The sequence below is a fragment of the Venturia canescens genome, chromosome 1, assembly GCF_019457755.1.
Source record: "Venturia canescens isolate UGA chromosome 1, ASM1945775v1, whole genome shotgun sequence".
Classification (NCBI taxonomy): Eukaryota; Metazoa; Arthropoda; class Insecta; order Hymenoptera; family Ichneumonidae; genus Venturia; species Venturia canescens.
Window position 1 is genome coordinate 23,604,593 of NC_057421.1, and position 18,620 is coordinate 23,623,212.

General features: G+C 38.8%; 1 protein-coding gene across 6 annotated transcripts in view; it reads right to left on the reverse strand.

Moving 5' to 3' along the window:
- Window positions 1-18,040, reverse strand: part of LOC122419374 (myc box-dependent-interacting protein 1) — a 53,323-nt gene extending 35,283 nt beyond the window's left edge. For 2 of the 6 annotated variants that reach the window (XM_043433871.1, XM_043433870.1), the window contains exon 1: window positions 17,789-18,040. In XM_043433871.1, coding sequence (XP_043289806.1) covers window positions 17,789-17,857 — 69 coding nt within the window. In that variant the 5' untranslated portion in view covers window positions 17,858-18,040. The remainder of the gene's footprint in view (window positions 1-17,788) is intronic. The other 4 variants (XM_043433868.1, XM_043433866.1, XM_043433869.1 and 1 more) reach the window with 2 other exon arrangements.
- Between the last annotated feature and the right edge of the window lie 580 nt (window positions 18,041-18,620).

The following is an 18,620-nucleotide window of genomic DNA, read 5'->3' on the forward strand; positions in this document are numbered from 1 at the left end:
ACAAAAAAAAAGTTGTCTGCGGATAGAACCGGACTCAACAGTCTCTACGTATTTTGGCCCGCTGAATCCGCATCCGGTGTTAGATTGGCCAATACATTTCCAAAATTTTGAGTTAATTTCAAAAAACCGCAAAAATGGCGAAAAAGCATGATAAAAGTGTCTTTGATAAAAGTTGTCTTTGACCTTACTCGGGGGGTGTTTTTTATGAAATTTGATGCGCTGAATCTAAATCCAAGGTTAAATGCGCCGATACATCCCCAAAATTTTGAGTAAATTTCAAAAAACCGCAAACATTGCGGAAAATCACTGTTAAAAGCATAATAAAAGTTGTCTTCGACCTTACTTGGGGGTGTTTTTTATGTAATTTGACGTGCCGAGTCTGAATCTAGAGTCAGATTGGCATACCCGCAAAATTTTCAATAAACTGTAAAAATCGCTAAAACTGGGTCAAAATCGCTACCATGGGTATGGGAGAGTTTTATTAATCTAAATCGAGTACGCTGTTTTTGTATTTTGATGCGCTGAAACCGAAACCGGGCGTCTATTTTAACTCGTACGTCTATAAAATATTGCTTCCCTAGAAAAAACCGGCTAAATTTGTTCTTTACGAATTTCGAGCAGCTCAGTCCGAATCTGGTAGCTAGTAGTCCCGAGCATGCATACTTCCATCGAAGATCGTGAAAAATAACAAAAAATAGAAAAAAAACGCCAAAAAATATCGAAAAATAATATAGAGACAAATAATATAAGAGATAGTCATGGATGTTGACGAGATCTATCAAGCGTAAAGTTCCGAGGATGACGATTACCTCCCTGAGTATGAAAGCAAAGCTCCCCAACCTTCAACCAAGAAGAATTTAATGACTCTATACGAGATGTAGGACTGCCGAAAAATGGAGCTGAATACTTGGCGGCAACATTGAAAAAGAAAAACTAGCTATCAAAAGCAACATCAACTTACTTTTATCGTGACAGGAAGAATGCATAAAATACATAAAAATTCATAAAAATTACATAAAAAACACCCCCAAGTAAGGTCGAAGACAACTTTTATTATGCTTTTAACAGTGATTTTCCGCAATGTTTGCGGTTTTTTGAAATTTACTCAAAATTTTGGGGATGTATCGGCGCATTTAACCTTGGATTTAGATTCAGCGCATCAAATTTCATAAAAAACACCCCCCGAGTAAGGTCAAAGACAACTTTTATCAAAGACACTTTTATCATGCTTTTTCGCCATTTTTGCGGTTTTTTGAAATTAACTCAAAATTTTGGAAATGTATTGGCCAATCTAACACCGGATGCGGATTCAGCGGGCCAAAATACGTAGAGACTGTTGAGTCCGGTTCTATCCGCAGACAACTTTTTTTTTGTATGCCGGTGTAATTTGATGAAGCTTTCATCAAATCCGCATTTATTGATTTTCGTACAAAGCGAATTGGATTCAAACGGTTTGACAATTGAAAACATGAAATAACGCACAGAAAATCTTTACGGTCGATGTAATGTTGGGTCAGATGAAACGGATCCATCGGGTCGTATGGAATGGAAAAAATTAAGCGTTCTTTCTTCATCTAGTTTGTGTCCATTCGTTGAATAGCAATGTTCTGTTACGATTAATTTGATACGATAATTCGATCGTTGGATTAAGATTTTAGGGGGAATCGATCGATGCTAAGTCATTGTACAAATTTATCATGACAAAAAGGTTGGAATTGGATCACTCAATTAACGACTGAATGTTTTGATAACTTTTTGACTTTCGATCGAATAATCTATACCCGAGCTTGCCAAAGTACTTTTTTAGTCCTTGAGAGCGATATTTGCATTTAATACAGCAGTAAGTTGAGTAAACATTTCAAATCGTATACTTTTCAGAACGCCTTCGAAAAAATCGTCCAAGTTTCGCATCAGAGTTTTAAACAATCCTTCAAGTGATATTTATGGCAAGAGCCTGAGCCTTTTCTGGGGATTTCTTTTAAAAATCGAAACTTACGAAATAACTAGAACATAAGATCGTTTTCCTCACTCCATTGATTTCAGTCTCAGTGTTTACCGAAGACTTACCAAACATGGCTCATGATAAAATTCATCAACGGGAATGAATAATACACCGAGCGATACGACAATGATCGTTCATTGTATATCCATTGTCAAGCATTCTCGTAAACGAATACAGGATTGATAGTTACGACAAACGAGATTTACGCATAATCGAATTTAAATAATTACTATTCCTGATTTATTATTTAACATAATAAAAAAACAATTATCATATTGTATTTTCATCGTTGTGTTTTGTTGGGTTCAACCGCTTTATTGATAAATAATTTATACAATGCTGCGCAACAACAATCAACGCTTCTCAATTACACTTTTCACGAGCCATCAGCGGGAATGAATAATACACCGAGCCATACAACCAGAGACAGGAGAAAAAAAATGTTCAATTTGTAATTTTTGCATTGATCGAAAATGCACACTCGGAGAATTGTTATTAACAATTGACAGAAACTCAGTAAATATTTCAAATGACATCATCAATTGCCTGAATAATTGGTAATTGATGGAAACTTCATTCCAAATGATCTTTAAATTTTCAATTGGTGGAGAAGATATTACCAATTGACGATGATTTTCCATTGAATCCAAAATGTTCTGCCAATTGACCATAAAAATTCTATATTTTTTTATGTCTAGGTATATATCTTCATAGCTTTCGCTATCTAGGTCGACGGCTCCATGGTTTCCGATGTCTAGATATATCTTTTGCACGGTTTTCGATGTCTAGGTCGACGGCTCCATATTTTTCTACGTTTTGGTCAACGGCTCCATAGTTTTCGATATCTAGGGATACCTCGACATCAAAAACTATGGAGCCGAAGATGTAGATAGCAAAAACTATGAAAACATATATCTAGACATCAGAAACTATGGAGAAACATACCTAAACATCGAAAACTATAGAAGCGTCGACCAAGACATCGAAAACCGTAGAGAAATATACCAAAACATGGGAAAATATGGAATAATATACCTAGACATCGGAAACTATGGAGCCGTCCATGTGGGTAGCAAAAACTATTAAGGAATGTACCTAGGCATCGCAAACTATGGAGCCGTTGACCTAGGGAGAAAAAACTATGAAAAAATATACCTAGACCTCGAAAACTATGAAGCCGTCGACCTAGACACCAAAAACCATGGAGAAATATACCAAGACATCGGAAAATATGGAGAAATATACCTAGACTTCGAAAACTATGGAGCCGTCGACCTAGATAGCGAAAACTATGAAAAAATATACCTAGACATCGAAAATCATGGAGCCGTCGACCTGGATAGCGAAAACTATTAAGGAATATATCTAGACATCGAAAACCGTGGAGAAATATACCTAGACATCGAAAACTATGGAAACGTCGACCCAGACATCGAAAACCGCAGAGAAATATACGTAGACATCGAAAACTATGAAAAAATATACTTAGACATCGAAAATCATGGAGCCGTCGACCTGGATTGCGAAAACTATTAAGGAATATACCTAGACATCGAAAACCGTGAAGCCGTCAACCTGGATAGCGAAAACTATTAAGGAAAATACCTAGACATCGAAAACCATGGAAACGTCGACCCAGACATCGAAAACCGCAGAGAAATATACGTAGACATCGAAAACTATGGAGCCGTCGACCTAGATAGCGAAAACTGTGGAGTCGTTGACCTAGGTAGCAAAAACTATGAAAAAATATACCTAGACCTCGACAACTATGAAGCCGTCGACCTAGACATCAAAAACCATACGTAGACATCGAATACTATGGAGCCTTTGACCTAGGTAGCAAAAACATTGAAAAAGTGTACCTAGACATCGAAAACCCTGGAGAAATATACCTAGACATCGAAAATCATGGAGCCGTCGACCTGAATAGCGAAAACTATGAAAAAATATACTTAGACATCGAAAATCATGGAGCCGTCGACCTGGATAGCGCAAACTATTAAAGAATATACCTAGACTTCGAAAACCGTGGAGAATTATACCTAGACATCAAAAACCATGGAACCGTCAACCTGGATAGCGAAAACCATTAAGGAATATACCTAGACATTGAAAACCGTGGGGAAATATACCTAGACATCGATAACCATAGAGCCGTTGACCTAGACATCGAAAACTATAGAAACGTCGACCCAGACATCGAAAACCGCAAAGAAATATACGTGGACATCGAAAACTATGGAGCCGTCGACCTAGATAGCGAAAACTATTAAGGAATATACCTAGACATCGAAAACCGTGGGGAAATATACCTAGACATCGGTAACCACAGAGCCGTCGACCTAGACTTCGAAAACCGTGGAGAAATATACCTAGACATCGAAAACTATGGAGCCGTCGACCTAGATAGCGAAAACTATTAAGGAACATACCTAGACATCGAAAACCGTGGGGAAATATACCTAGACATCGGTAACCATAGAGCCGTCGACCTAGACTTCGAAAACCGTGGAGAAATATACCTAGACATCGAAAACTATGGAGCCGTCGACCTAGACATCGAATACTATGGAGTCGTTGACCTAGGTAGCAAAAACTATGAAAAAATATACCTAGACCTCGAAAATTATGAAGCCGTCGACCTGGATAGTGAAAACTTTTAAGGAATATACGTAGACATCGAAAACTGTGGAGAAATATACCTAAATATCAATAACCTTGGCGCTGTCTACCATCAATTGAAAATTACTTGGTCAATTAGCAATTATATAACACAATAAAAAAAAATGTATCACATTGCGTTTTCATCGTTGTGTTTCCACTTTATTGATAAATAATTTATACAATGCGCAACAAAGATCACCGCTTCCCAATTACACTTTTCACGAGCATTCGTCGTCGCTAATATTATCAGTATTACTATATATATTGCTTGAAATTCTTTTCTGATTCGAATGCACAGCTGTGGCCTCGTATTCCGGATGCCCGGAATCCGCTACCCGAACTAGTCAAATCAAGTACACCTTCGGGTATCTCCGTCGAATCTACTATTGTCAGATTATCGACAAAACAGCGGTGGCGCCATCTTACATCACTTTCAAGAGTTACACGATTCTCGCTTGTTTTTTGGCTCAAATGATTTTGGCTCAAATGGTTTTGGCCCAAACGAGCTGTAACCTGATTCTACCATTTTTCCCCTTTCCAAGTTTCACTGTGAAATTTCACAGCGGAATTCACTGTAAAATTAACCGGATATATTCGACTGCGGAGACAAGTCAACGAAAAATATTTATTCCAGTAACGCACTGTGAAATTTACGGTACGTGTAATAAAATCTATAAAACGTTTAGTGAATTTTACGGTGCATCACGGTAAAATGTCTTTGCCCTGGTGCAGCTATCGATCACTCGAAATTTTGACAGTGCAGCGCGCTAAAATTCACCGTGACGTCAAAATTTACTTACTAAATTAATTTTCTCCGTGTACGCAAATTACAAACGTTTTTTCTGTCGTCCCTTTCGTTGGACTCCAAAGTTTCGAACTTCAACGTCATTTATAAATGGTAGAAAAAAAATCTCCCAAGGTGCAACGACCGGAACGTCAGACTTTCGGTCATTGGGGAGTAATTCATCGAAACATTTTCTCTAGACAAATACTTCGAGTAATTCAATTCTTCGAGCCATAAAAAACTCGCTCGAAACTATCTGATCGAGAGGACTCTGGAGAACTTTTCAACCCCAAAAAATCAAATTTCGGAATCAAAACTCGATTTCAATTGGATCGCATCAAAAGAGTTTTCATTTTCATCTACAATCTTCATAAATCCTCAAATCTCTAGGAAAAAACGGCGAACAATGCGAACAAAAACCTCATCGATCCACCGATTTTTTAAAAATTCATCTTTCGAATCGTTCCCCTCAAAATTGTTGCAGTAATCCCACAACCAAAGTGTGCGTCAGTCCGCATCAACAATCCCCGATTGAAGCAGATTATGCTGTTGAGTATTTCGTCGTGTACAATGTCAAACATATCGACAGTGTTTCAAATGTTGAATTATAAGCTCGAGTATTTTTACCTTCTCCGAGTCTACACCGTTCCTCTCTTATTTATTTATTTATATGATTCATTACAATACAAAGAATATGAGAGGCAGACTTCATCACGTGTACGTACTAGAGAATGGAATGCCGTGTCCAATTAAAGTACTGGCTCAATCCCATCGTTCTCGCCAGGTGCAACGAGCTCTCGGTTCGACACCGTCTCGCGCGACTATCTCGGAGTTTAATAATCTTTCATCTATCGTGAACAAGCGAGTATTCGATTCATGTGTCGCCGTTGTTAAATCGGTTCGTGCTACAAATAAAACGGTGAAGAAAAAAGCCTTGACAGTTAATTAACGTGTTTATGTAAGAAAAAAGACTTGATTGACATAATAATTGACTGACTTTTTCGTGGCTGCACTAATGTTAATTGGCAACATTAGAGCAGCGCCTATTTTTAAATTCATTCACACAATTACCGTTCCAGCAGACTGTATACGGAATAGCAATTATTCAGGTTTGGCTTGTAATAATTGAAATGGAATATTTATTTATTTAGCAAGTTATTGAGTCATCAATTTATTTATTTATAGAAAATAAATTTTGTGGAATCATTGCAGCGAAGATTGAATAGCAAATGCAATGAAATATTCGCCAGTTAACAAAGGATCGTTTGAATTGAAAATTATTTGCTCGTTGTTTAAACGTCAGTATCGTACGTCAACTTCGCTTTGGTTCAAGATTTTGAGGATGCATGTACGAACGAATTGATTCGTCAATCTGTGCGATCGAACGCAACAAGTGGCCTGATTCAATTGGGCCAAGACGTCTCGTCGAGTAGAGAAGAAAGTGACTTGGAAGAAGAAGGAGCAGTTTAAGGGGTGTCGAAAATTCGAATTCGGTTCGTCGACGAAAAGCGTTTTTCGGCTGTTTCTTCGCAAAGATATATTTGCTCGTGAGTACGAGAGCTCGAGGAAGGCGCCCCAGAGCGTCGAGAGGAGCTGACTTCGATGATGTTGAGACTACGCCCGGCAGCAACCGGGGACTACGGTACGAGAATAGTAACGGGAAGCCCGAGGTGGACCAAGATCGAACGAGGTGGACACGCGCTAGCTAGTGTGTCAACCTGAGCTAACGTTTTAAGGCACCGATATAGTCTTGTCGTGCATGGCAATAAGCTACAATGCTGAAGTTTGCAACGTTGGAGTCCAACGAAACGAGGGAAAAAACATTTTTGATTAACCAATTTTTTATTTCAAAAAGTATAAGTGCAGGTTGAAAAACTACGAATTGGAAATTCGACAGGAAACGAAATTAGAGAATTACTGAAATTTTTGGAGAATTTTTTTAGATCATTTCGTTGGACTGCAACGTTGCAAACTTCAGCCGGATAATAAACTAGAGAGTATTCGTCAAAAAAATACGCGAATTTTAACCAATTTTTGCTTTACGATTCGCCACATTGGGAGCAAATCTCCCATAGAGCAAGACCAACGATTAACAACCTGAAATTTATTTATTTTACCGAATTTTTATAGAAAAACCGTTGAACTCCAAAAAACCTGATTCGCATGATTGAAGTTCCTTGTCTTGAGCAATTGTTTTTTTGCTTTCCGGTATCTCGTTGCATTCAAAATTCTCATCGGAGACTTTAAGGCCTTTTATATACATACTTGCAGCAAACGAAAAAACGCGATTTTCTTAATTTTGCGAACGACATTCATTAGAACATATGTTCGTGTACTTGTGCAATTTTTTTCATCAAAAATTATCTCAAAATGGCGCAACCCCAGCTGTATTCCATTTTTTTTTGAGCATCAGTTGCAACGGACATAACAACTAAAAAACTATTGATCCGATCCATACGAAATTTATGTCACTTATTTATTATGATAACAGCTTGAGCCTGGAGGAAGGATTTGTAAAAATTTTGATTTAAAAAAAATGGCGACAGTTTTAACAAAAAATTCATTTTTCGAGGTGCTAAGTTTTTGGTTTTTTAAAATATTCTTCAGACACTGTACTTGAAGAATATCTAATAAAAAAATTTCGATTTTTCCGCCCATCACAAGTTTTAAACATTTAGAAATCAAAAATTTGAATACCCAAAATACTAAATTTGATTCCCAAAGAATTCTACACGTCATCGAATTCATTACACAAGATTTGCAGTTGAATATACGGATTGAAAAATCCTGAGATTCGAACTGTTCGATCGAACGGCGAGGTCCGAAGCATTAAAATGTATTTTGAGCTCCGCCGTCCGGGTCAACGTGCTTCCATTTTCGAAATTATTGTTATTATCATTTGTGTTTTTTTCCCAAAGACCTCGACGAAGTACCCGTAACAATGAAAAACGATGCGCCGACTTGAAACGCAAATGCCGATATAATTCACGATACCGCAGAAAGTTTCACGGTTAAAAGTGCGCGAGGAGGACGTCGAGTGCCCGGACATCGCACCGAAACAGAGAACCCACACACAGCCATGAATACAGGCACGCGCACGGATTCATCGTGAGCGCGCGGCGGTGAGGCTGAATTTAATGCACACGATACGGATGCGAGGTCCGGTGGAGTTCTCGGCGGCGTTGTTGGATCGTCGCGATGCTCCGGCGACTGCCACACACCGACTTTCTTCGGCCCGAGAGCATACATGAACGCAACGAGCCGCGCGAGCTGGCAACACTTTTCGCATGTTTGCATTAGCATGTGCTCGAAAAACTATTGACCCAAAGTGCATACACGCACACGCGCTCCGCGTGGATTCATATTGCACAGGAGGATTTATGTAACTGAAAATTTCCAGGGCACTGAATAGCTTAGTGGCATTGGAACGGGATCAAGACGCTCGGAGGGTGTCTCGATACTCGACACTGGGAAAAGCAACTTTTTGACCGTCGCGCTTCGGATCGAGCAGCGCGCGGACGAAAAATTCGTCCCACTTTCGTTCCAAGTACTACCACGGAACTTCGGAGTCTTGAATCTCTGAGCACGAGTGTGAACACTTTTTGAAAATCTCCGATGCACGGAGAGAAAAAAAATAGTAATAAAAACATTGCAATTTCCAAGTAAATTCGGAATAAAAATTTTTTAATTGCGTATTTTGCTCTGACAGAGGTTTAAACTCTGCTGTTTTTTCGAACGTAGTTGACCGAGGAAAAATTGTCAAATTCGTGTTGACTCGATGGTGAATTGTTGAGTAGAATTATTGATGCCGTTTTGCTATGGTTATTACTGTATTATTCGCAATCGAAATTTACAGTTGAACACAGTAAGATTCGAGCAGCTCGAACACGAGCATCGATGATCCGCCGAAGTGTTTAAAAATTTTATGGTACATGGCGAAATTTCATCGCACATCAATTTTCATCGAGTTCTCGCTTCACAAAAAATCACTGTGTATGACAACCTTGAAGTTTTCAACGTTCGAGTCCAACGAAACGAAGGAAAAAAACATTTGAAATTCACTCATTTTTTATTTCACGAAGTATCGGTGCAGGTTGAAAAACTACGGAATTATTAGAGGGTTAGATGACTTCGTTGGACTCCAAACTTCAGCGACGTCTATGCATGTTCGTAAGAATTAATAAATATTACGATATATCTAGAGTCGAGGTAGCGACTCCGAGATTTATGTTATGACGAGTCGCTTCCGGAGAGTCTTTGCAGAAGCGACAGTGCTTTTCAGCTGTTTTCGATAACTTCCGAAATTTATTTATTTAATAATTCAATAATTACAGTAGTTCAGAGAATGCTGCAAGTTGACGTATTTTTTATTTATTTTTTTCTTTTTTATGCTTTTTAGAATCCCACTCGCCCGTGACAAAGTGTCATTCGCGCGTTTGTGTTTTGGCGAATGAAAAATTAGACAGTATTTTTGAAATTGATATATGAAGACGTTGGACGAATCGTACCGAAAAGTTCAATCCACTAAATTCGGATAACTTTTACCGAGCAGGCTTCAATTTATTCGCGCAACGTTGCGTAAATAAAAATGCACGAGCAGCTCTCGCCTCGTCGAGTTACAAGAACCAAGACTCACGGGAATGAGTGGAATTTATTCATTTTTTTTCTATTTTTCCTCGTTATTTTTAAGTTGGTTTTTCCCCTTTTCAACGCTCGCGCATGTGACATAATGTACAACCGCAAGAACAACTGCCCAGTCTCGCTTCCTAAATTCTTGACGAGAATCGAAAGCACGGAGAAATAAAGAGCCGCGAGAGCGCACCGGGCCATCGGAGCGCAGTAATTACGTCTCTAGGCACGATCATATTGACGCTTTCCACGTCGTTTTATGCGTGAAACATTATTTTATAATGTTCACCGCTTCATTAAACGCATTTCCTACCAATAAATGTGCCTTTTATGGCTCGAACGAAGCATCGAAGTGCTCTTGGCTCGTTGGGATCGTAACTCTGCGCCAATTCTCAGCGCCGTCGTTCATTTTTAACTGGGAGAAAAAAAATTGTTTATCGAACAAAATGCCGGTTGGTGGGACAAGGAAACACTGAAACCGCGCTTCGATTCGTTGGACAACTGAAAATTGTTCGGTTCCCCATTTCCTTGTCCGATTGTACAGAATTCCTTGCAATAGGTAGTTTTTTCTCTTCACGCAGAGCGACTGCGAACCACTGAAAAAGGATTGGTGAGAAATCGATTTTATTTGTAGACTCAAATTTAGGGGAAACTGAGTTTTGAGTAACAACGAAAAATCGAAAATTTTCATTCCCTCAATCCCCCGATTTCACTTTCGATAATTGTGCCGCTGAAAAATGCCTGCACTCAACTAATTTTGTGGCTCACGTTCCTCATGAATATCGCGAAATTACGTGAACTCGCCCGGGATAATGGAGGTCACGGATCTGCTTTAATTTAACTAAAAATCGAAATTTCCACCGCGGAGTCCGATGCAACGACCAACTCGGAGTTGAATCCGACAAAATTTCGTCAGTTTCGGGGGCAACGTTGAACGGGTAAACAGTCCGTTTCCCGGTGCGCGGTGTTTCTCCGGAGCTTGAAGCAACCGTAAAACCGGTTCGAAGTATTCCGTTCGACCCGATTGCGCCGCGTCTGTATAACGGACAAATCATTTTATCGATTCTTACGCGTTCCTCGGCACGCGTGTCCGACACTCCCGTACTTTGTGTGCATATATAAAAATAATAACCGGAGGAAAAATTCCCTCGGAGATCGTGCTCGAAAAGTCGACGACGAAAATTCCCGGATGAGCTTTCCGACGATTTTTTTCGTAAACGGCCTCGAATTGCCGGCTTGGGAGAAGTGATCGAGCCACGAAATCATTCCCATTAGTATAGAAATTTCGTTAAGCCACAAATTTGCGTTTTGGTGGAGCAGAAAAGAGTCATCAACTGGCACCAACTTCTCCCCGGCGAAGATAGCCGATGCTTTTTCCATCCTTTTTCTCCCTGACTCTCGTAGCGGAGCGCACGAGGGAAGTACATAGACAGGTAAATCTGACTAAGGCAATGCTACGGTGGACCGGTTCGACAAGATAAGTCCGTAGAAGACAGAAACAGAAACGAGGATCGCGCAGACTCTGGGACACGTAAGAATTGCTGCGACCGTATTGCTCGTGGCAATGCATACCGCGTCGCTATGAAAGTTGTTTTTTTTCTCGGCTTTTTCGAGCCCGTGTTTTGTGTGTGCCTAGGAATGTAGGTAAGCCTGCGAGCCTACCTGCTCGGGGGTCGACTTACGACGTGAAAAACACAAACATTCGAAGCTCGGAGATTCACTGATACAAATGTACACGCGGGGAGCGAGTCCGGGCTGCATCTCAGAGTTCGTAACCTTCGCGACTCGCACTCGCCTCTTTATATTTACAATTAACAGTGCTGTGACCGGGATTCAAAATTCTTATGGTTCTCGACGCGTTAGCAAATGTTTGGCAAGCGGGCTTACGATTATTCTGGTATTTTTTTCTCAAAGCGATGCTTGTGAGCCATTTTTTATTACGCTGAAGTTTGCCACGTGGAGTCCAACAAAATGGGCTAAAAAACTCTCGAATTTCAGTAAATCTCCAATTCTGTTGGCGTTGCCAAATTAGCAATTCGTGGTTCGACCTACACCAATGACTCGTGAGATAAATCATTGGTCAATTAAGGAGTTTCGGTACAGGCGATACAATGTTGCCATGCTAATCCATGCTAAAAAAATTAAAAAATTCAAAAAGTTCAGAATTTTATAAAATTTGGCGAACATATTCTTTAGTGCCAAATTTGACACAAATTTTTTAAGATTTTTCTTCTACACAGTTATCGAGTAATTGATCACTAAAGTTTACGTGTATAAGCATAGCGTTTCCATATATATAGGTATACATTCCGGGCATGAGAAATCTGCTTTAATGCGTAATTACTCGATAACTAAGTAGAAGAAAATTTTGAAAAAATTTGAGTTTTCGCACTTGATGTTGAAGAACATTATCACGAAATTTGATCAATTTCTTAATATTTTGACTTCTGTACCGAAACTCCTTAAAAATCTTTTTTTCGTTCATTTCGTTGGACTCGAACGTTGCAAACTTCAGCGTCGTTTTTTTTTTTTTTTTTTTTACATTTACGTGAAACTTTGATTCGATCTCAAAGAGAAGAAATCGATGATTTAATGGAAATCCGTGTCGTTAGTTTTATCAGTAACGATTCCATTAGCTCGTGTCCAACGAAGCTTTTTTCTATTTAATAAAAATAAACTTCGGTCACGCGATTGATCGATGGGGAAAAAGCGGGGTAATCCACTTGCCTAATTTGGCTCGTAATTCCCTATTTTAATACGCGTCGCGAGAAGGGAAAATGAAAAAGGGCGCATCGAGCGCACGTACAGCGAACGACGTACGCCCTCGCGCGCCTGCGAACGCCAGTTTTGCGTGTGTGGGCATGTTGTCGTTTACCAGATTACCATTAATAGAATAAGAGTATACGGAACGTGTGAGTGGGACGAGAGAAGAGGGAGGGAGGGAGGGAGAGGCAACCAGTGCTTGGAACACACGAGCCTGATGACGATCCAAAGTGCACTTATCCGTTCGCCATTTTTATCGATCTTATATGATTTCATAACGCTTCGAGTTATTCGAAAATCGCCATTGAAACCGTTTTTTTCGTCTGCGACAAATTATTCGGTCATTTTTATTTCCTTGTTCAATTAGGCAAATAAATTGAATTTTCGTACACGGCAAACGTCGTTAGTGAAACAATGAAAACACTCAAAAATTGAGCGCCCTCTCGATGGAGGCCGAGATTCACATGCAGGAACCAAAGTGCGCATTTTTCTCTGTAAAGAAACTTCGTAAGTTCAGAAAACGATACGGAACCGATTTGCTAATGAAAGTCTGCCATTTTTCGTACACTTTGAGAACCGACGTTTGCAGAATTACAGTTTTTCGAAATTTTTCAAACAGTCATTATTTATTTTTCGATAAAATTCGATACCGAGATTTATTAAAGTCGATCGTCCATCAAGGTAGCTCATGCACAAAACGATTTTCTTAAGAGTCTTGAAATTCGTACAAAGTTTAGTCGCGACTGACACGCATAACAAATTTTAACGGGTTCGTCTTCGGTTATTCAGATAAACGTGTTTAAATATGAACGAATGAACGTTTCTTACAAAGTTTATGAAAAAGTACGCAATAACAATGAAGTATATAATGAAGGTTTGGGAAAAAATTCGAGACCTCGAAAAATTCGAGATTGTCTTACTAGTAATAAAAATAAATTACGTTAAGATGGGTGGATCACGAAATAAAAATAATCAGAATTTGATAAAATTTGGTGATAACATTCTTAGGCAACAAGTATACAAATACAATTTTTTTCAAATTTTTGTACCATATGGTTATCGAATAATTGAGCGTTAAATCGAAGTTCTTATACACGAGATGTATAACTGTATATATGTAAACTGTATGCTTATACACGTGAACTTTAGTGCTCAATTACTCGAGAGCTATGTGGTAGAAAAATTTAAAAAAATTCATATTCAGTGATATATTTTTAAAGAATACATTTATCAAATTTTATTGAATTTTCATAATTTTGAAATTCTTAAGGAGTGTGGCTACATTCGTCAGAATGATAAGAAATTGATCAAATGTGATGATAATGTTCTTCAACATCAAGTGCGAAGACACAATTTTTTTCAAAATTTTCTTCTGCTTAGTTATCGAGTAATTACGCATTAAAGCAGATTTCTTATGCCCGGAATGTATACCTATATATATATATGGAAACGCTATGCTTATAAACGTGAACTTTAGTGATCAATTACTCGATAACTGTACAGAAGAAAAATCTTTAAAAATTTGTATTGTCAAAATTGGCACTAAAGAATATGTTCACCAAATTTTATTAAATTCTTAACATTTTGAAATTTTTAATGTATTTAACATGGTTTGGCATGGCAACATTGTATCGTCGCCAGCCACCCTCCTTAATGACGCTGAAGTTTGCAACGTTGGAGTCCAACGAAATGATTAAAAAAAAACCTCCAATAATTCGAGTAATTCTCCAATTTCATTTTTTCTCGAATCCGCAATTCGTAGTTTTTCAGTCTGCGCTGATACTTCGTTACGTAAAAAATTGGTGAATTACAAATGTTTTTTTCGTTCATTTCGTTGGACTCCAACGTTGCAAACTTCAGCGTCGTCCCTCCTTAATATTTTTACCATGGTTTAGCATTGCAACGTTGTATCGTCGCGATCCACCCTCCTTAAAGATTGAACGAAACTGGTAGCGAGCACTCGTATAACCTCACATTTGCTTATTTTGGCATTTTGTTCCTTCTTGGCTTGGCCATAGCCTCTCTGCCTTTTTATTAATACTATTTTCTTGATCCATTTCCCTTTGTGTTCTCAAATGCGATTTTTTACATAAAAACTATAGTATTTTCGCCAGGGAGGAATGAAATTTGGGGTTCGGTCAGCGATTGATTCCCGATTAATGAATGGGTTGTAATTTCATTCGTCAAAAGATGAGTTGAAAAAATGTATTTACTATTTCGAATTAATTACTGTAACATTAATTTAAAGTGATTATATCTTTAATCAGGAAGTAAAAATCGATCCAATTTAGACACCCATAAAATACGATCCTTCGGGCATGATCTACCTTAAGAATCGAGAGAAAGGAAAATTAAAAACTCAAATTTTGAACGATTTTTCCAACGAAAATATTAGTCGTGTGGAAAAAATCTTTCGTCGGATCCGCGAGCGATGAAAGTTTGCGTACGACATTTTCGAATAAAATAAACAACCAATGAATCTGGTGCAGCTGAACGAATAAATCCCCGCGATAACCGTCAGCTGCGAATGCTCGTTTCCAATGAATTTTTCCTCCTTGTTTATATAAGTCAATGTCGCCAAAGTTGCGTTCGCGTCAACACCTCAGTACGATTTATCTATTTCGTAACACGGTGTATTGCATCGTCAACGCTGTAGAGAAACAGAAAAACAAGTTGCGGGCACACGTGGCGAGCAAATGGGATTTGTTAATCCCCCAACAAAGCCGCATTAAAAAAATAATCGCAAAGCAACTCCAGCCCCGAAGTATTGTAATGGAATCAAAAGCAAAGAATTCTTGATCGAAAATCATTTCGTGCCGTGGTCGAACTCCGAACGATACAACTCGTTCGCCCTTCGCTCGGCTTATTATCTGCTCGAGTGTCTCGCGAACGTTAACTGACAATCGATTAGCTCTCAAATTCCAGGCACGTTGTAGCGACTCTCTCTCTCTCTCTCTCTTTCTCCCTCTACGAGTTTCGCGGGTCAACGGGACACCTCTCACTGTCTGCTTCCTACTCGGGAATTATCGTCTTCTATGAGAATGTGCAGCCAAAAATAACGATATTTGGACTGCTAGATTTTAATCAAAGTCTGCGACGAAAACTCGTATTTTGTGTCCAAAAAATTGTAAAATCTCATCCAAAGAATCTTTCGTTACATTAATTCCTAGATAAATTCAACAGAAACTAAAAAAATGGGCGTTCCCTTGGTCCAAGAATCGATGGTGTTCGACTTGTAACGGCGCTTAAAAATTTCGAATGACAATACGTATTCTAGGAAGAGATTCTCGTCGAGAGGTTTTTGAGTCTAAAGCGAAAAATAGAATAGCTGGCCCGGTGCGAGGGTGTTCGAGTTATTTCGGGCTGTCCACGAGAGATTATTACGTTGACTGCTCGGAGCTACCAAAATCCACGAATAATGTCCAGAAACAATGTTCTTCGAGATAAACTGAACGATGAAAGCGTTATTGCACTGGTAAAAATAAAAATGGAAAATTTCAACTAATTTTGATAGAATTTTTCTCACTATACTCTTCAATTGTATCAATTTAAAAAATTGAGAATTTTCTAAATTTTCCATGACATTTTCGACTCATTTTCGTAATATCGGGGTCATGAATTAAAAAATTGTAAAAAAAAAGAAAGAAAAAAAGATTTTGTGCAAGAATTAAAAATGTGTTAAAATTTTGAAAAAAAAAAAAAAAAAATAGAATTTATTGGAACAGAATTTTCGCTCGACTCTTCGCACATATTCAATATCACACGTGAATTGAGAGCTGGATATGCATGAGCGTTTAGATCGTAATGTATGAACAAACTGGACGATCTACACGTGAGCGATGAACGAACAGCCTCGTTCAATTTATGCAGATATACGTAATACATAAATTGCACTAGTCCGAGAGAGCAACTTCATTTTATGCACATATATAGTTTAGCAAAGTTCTCGCTTTGACGCTCCTCGCAGGTTGCATAAGTAATTGTCATTTTAAATGAAACTCCGGGACATAATACGTCCGCTTCTTCCTCCCCACTACGCTTTTCGATTACATAAGAATTGTCTCCGACAAGAATAAACATAACGAGAAATCGAGATGACCGAAGCATCGTAATAAATCAAGCAATTTATTGAACATTTTCGAGTTTCTATTTTATGGACCGCAGTGTTTTTTCAAATGTTCGAAAATGGACTGTCAAATTTTTTGATCGAGTAAAAAAAGGGCGGGCAACGCATCGATGGGCCTTGAATTTGTCGAGTTTCCAATTGTTAACCGAACGTAAATCAGGAAAAGATTCATCACGATTGCTCGTGTAACGGACGAAAATCAGTACGGTATTTAATGGAGCGGATACTATTGCGTTATATTTATTAAAATCTGTCAACTAGAAAATGTCTCGTTAGCCAACGACAGGTTTATGACAATGTCGAAGTAACGAATTCTACGTAAAAAATTGAGGTTAAGTTGATTCATTACAAACTTCTGACCAAAATAGAACGCCTGTGTATCAAATGTCACCCGGCGTGACACTTAAAAAGCGCATGTGTTCGATGAAAAGCGTCCAACGGAGTTTAAAGTTTGCTGCGATAATCGAACTTCGAACATAAAAATCTCATCGACGTATTGAATTCATTTGAAACCACAAAACACTTTCATTCGTTCGAAGATTTTACTTTTTTGAAGTACCCGGCGTTACAACCTCGTTGTAATGGCGAGTAAGGGTAGAACAAAAATAATCAAAGCGTTAGAGGGTTCAAGACGTCGTTGTACAGCCCTGCGTCGAATCTGTATGAGAATTATTGTAATTGTACGATATTCACGTGTCTCAGAAAAGAATGTGCTTGTACTACAATCACAGGGGAGATGAAAAAAAATACTGGTTGAAATGCCAGCAACGCGAGTTTATTCCTTCTTATGTTTGTATACTGTCGTAGAGAAACTCACCTTTTCCTTTGCTCTGCCGGCATGTTTTTGCACTGTTTTCGCGATTAACGCACCCTTGCTCTCAGCCATATTGACGAGGCGCGTCCGTAAACTTGTAATAAATATATAAATATATACGAATAGAATCCCTCGTAGACCGGGCTAAAATGCACTTAAAAAAATTTCCTTCGACTTCGTTGGGCGGCTTTTGTTTGCACTATCACCAGGCACGCGCGTATACGAAGTGCACCGACGGAAGCTCGGAGAGATACTGGAAGTCACGACGCTCAGGACTCACCGCTACGGCCATCTTGCTTAGTGGAGGTTCACGCAGACATCACCAGAGAGGGCGACACGCGGCGGGTAACGTCGTTACTCCAAGGGTCACGGAAGAGGTAATATCAACATTCTTCCTCATCGCGAAAGGATAAATGCTACAAGTGATGGTTAACAAATAGTTCGACAAAAGGTATGTTTCCGATACCTACCAGAACTAATATTTATCGATAAATCCATTTTTTTCCACTCCAATAATCTTCGTGAACCGTTCGCGAGAGCTCGAATACTGGTCAATCAGCCATCAGAGCAGGATGCCGTTTTTACCAACTTGTAACAATTCATATGCTAACGCAGGCCAATCTGTTATTCCGTAAGTGTACAATTAAACATTGACTTGGCTGTGAAATTTCAAAATTTCGTTCTTTTCGCTTAGAAACAAAGGGTCGGAATCTTTCTTTACCAATCGCGATTATTTATATCCAATTTGGTAAAAAGTTGAAAACTGCCGTTTCCTATTGCCAGCGGTGACTGCAAACGCCTCGAAAAAACACGAGACACGAACTGTATAGAAGAG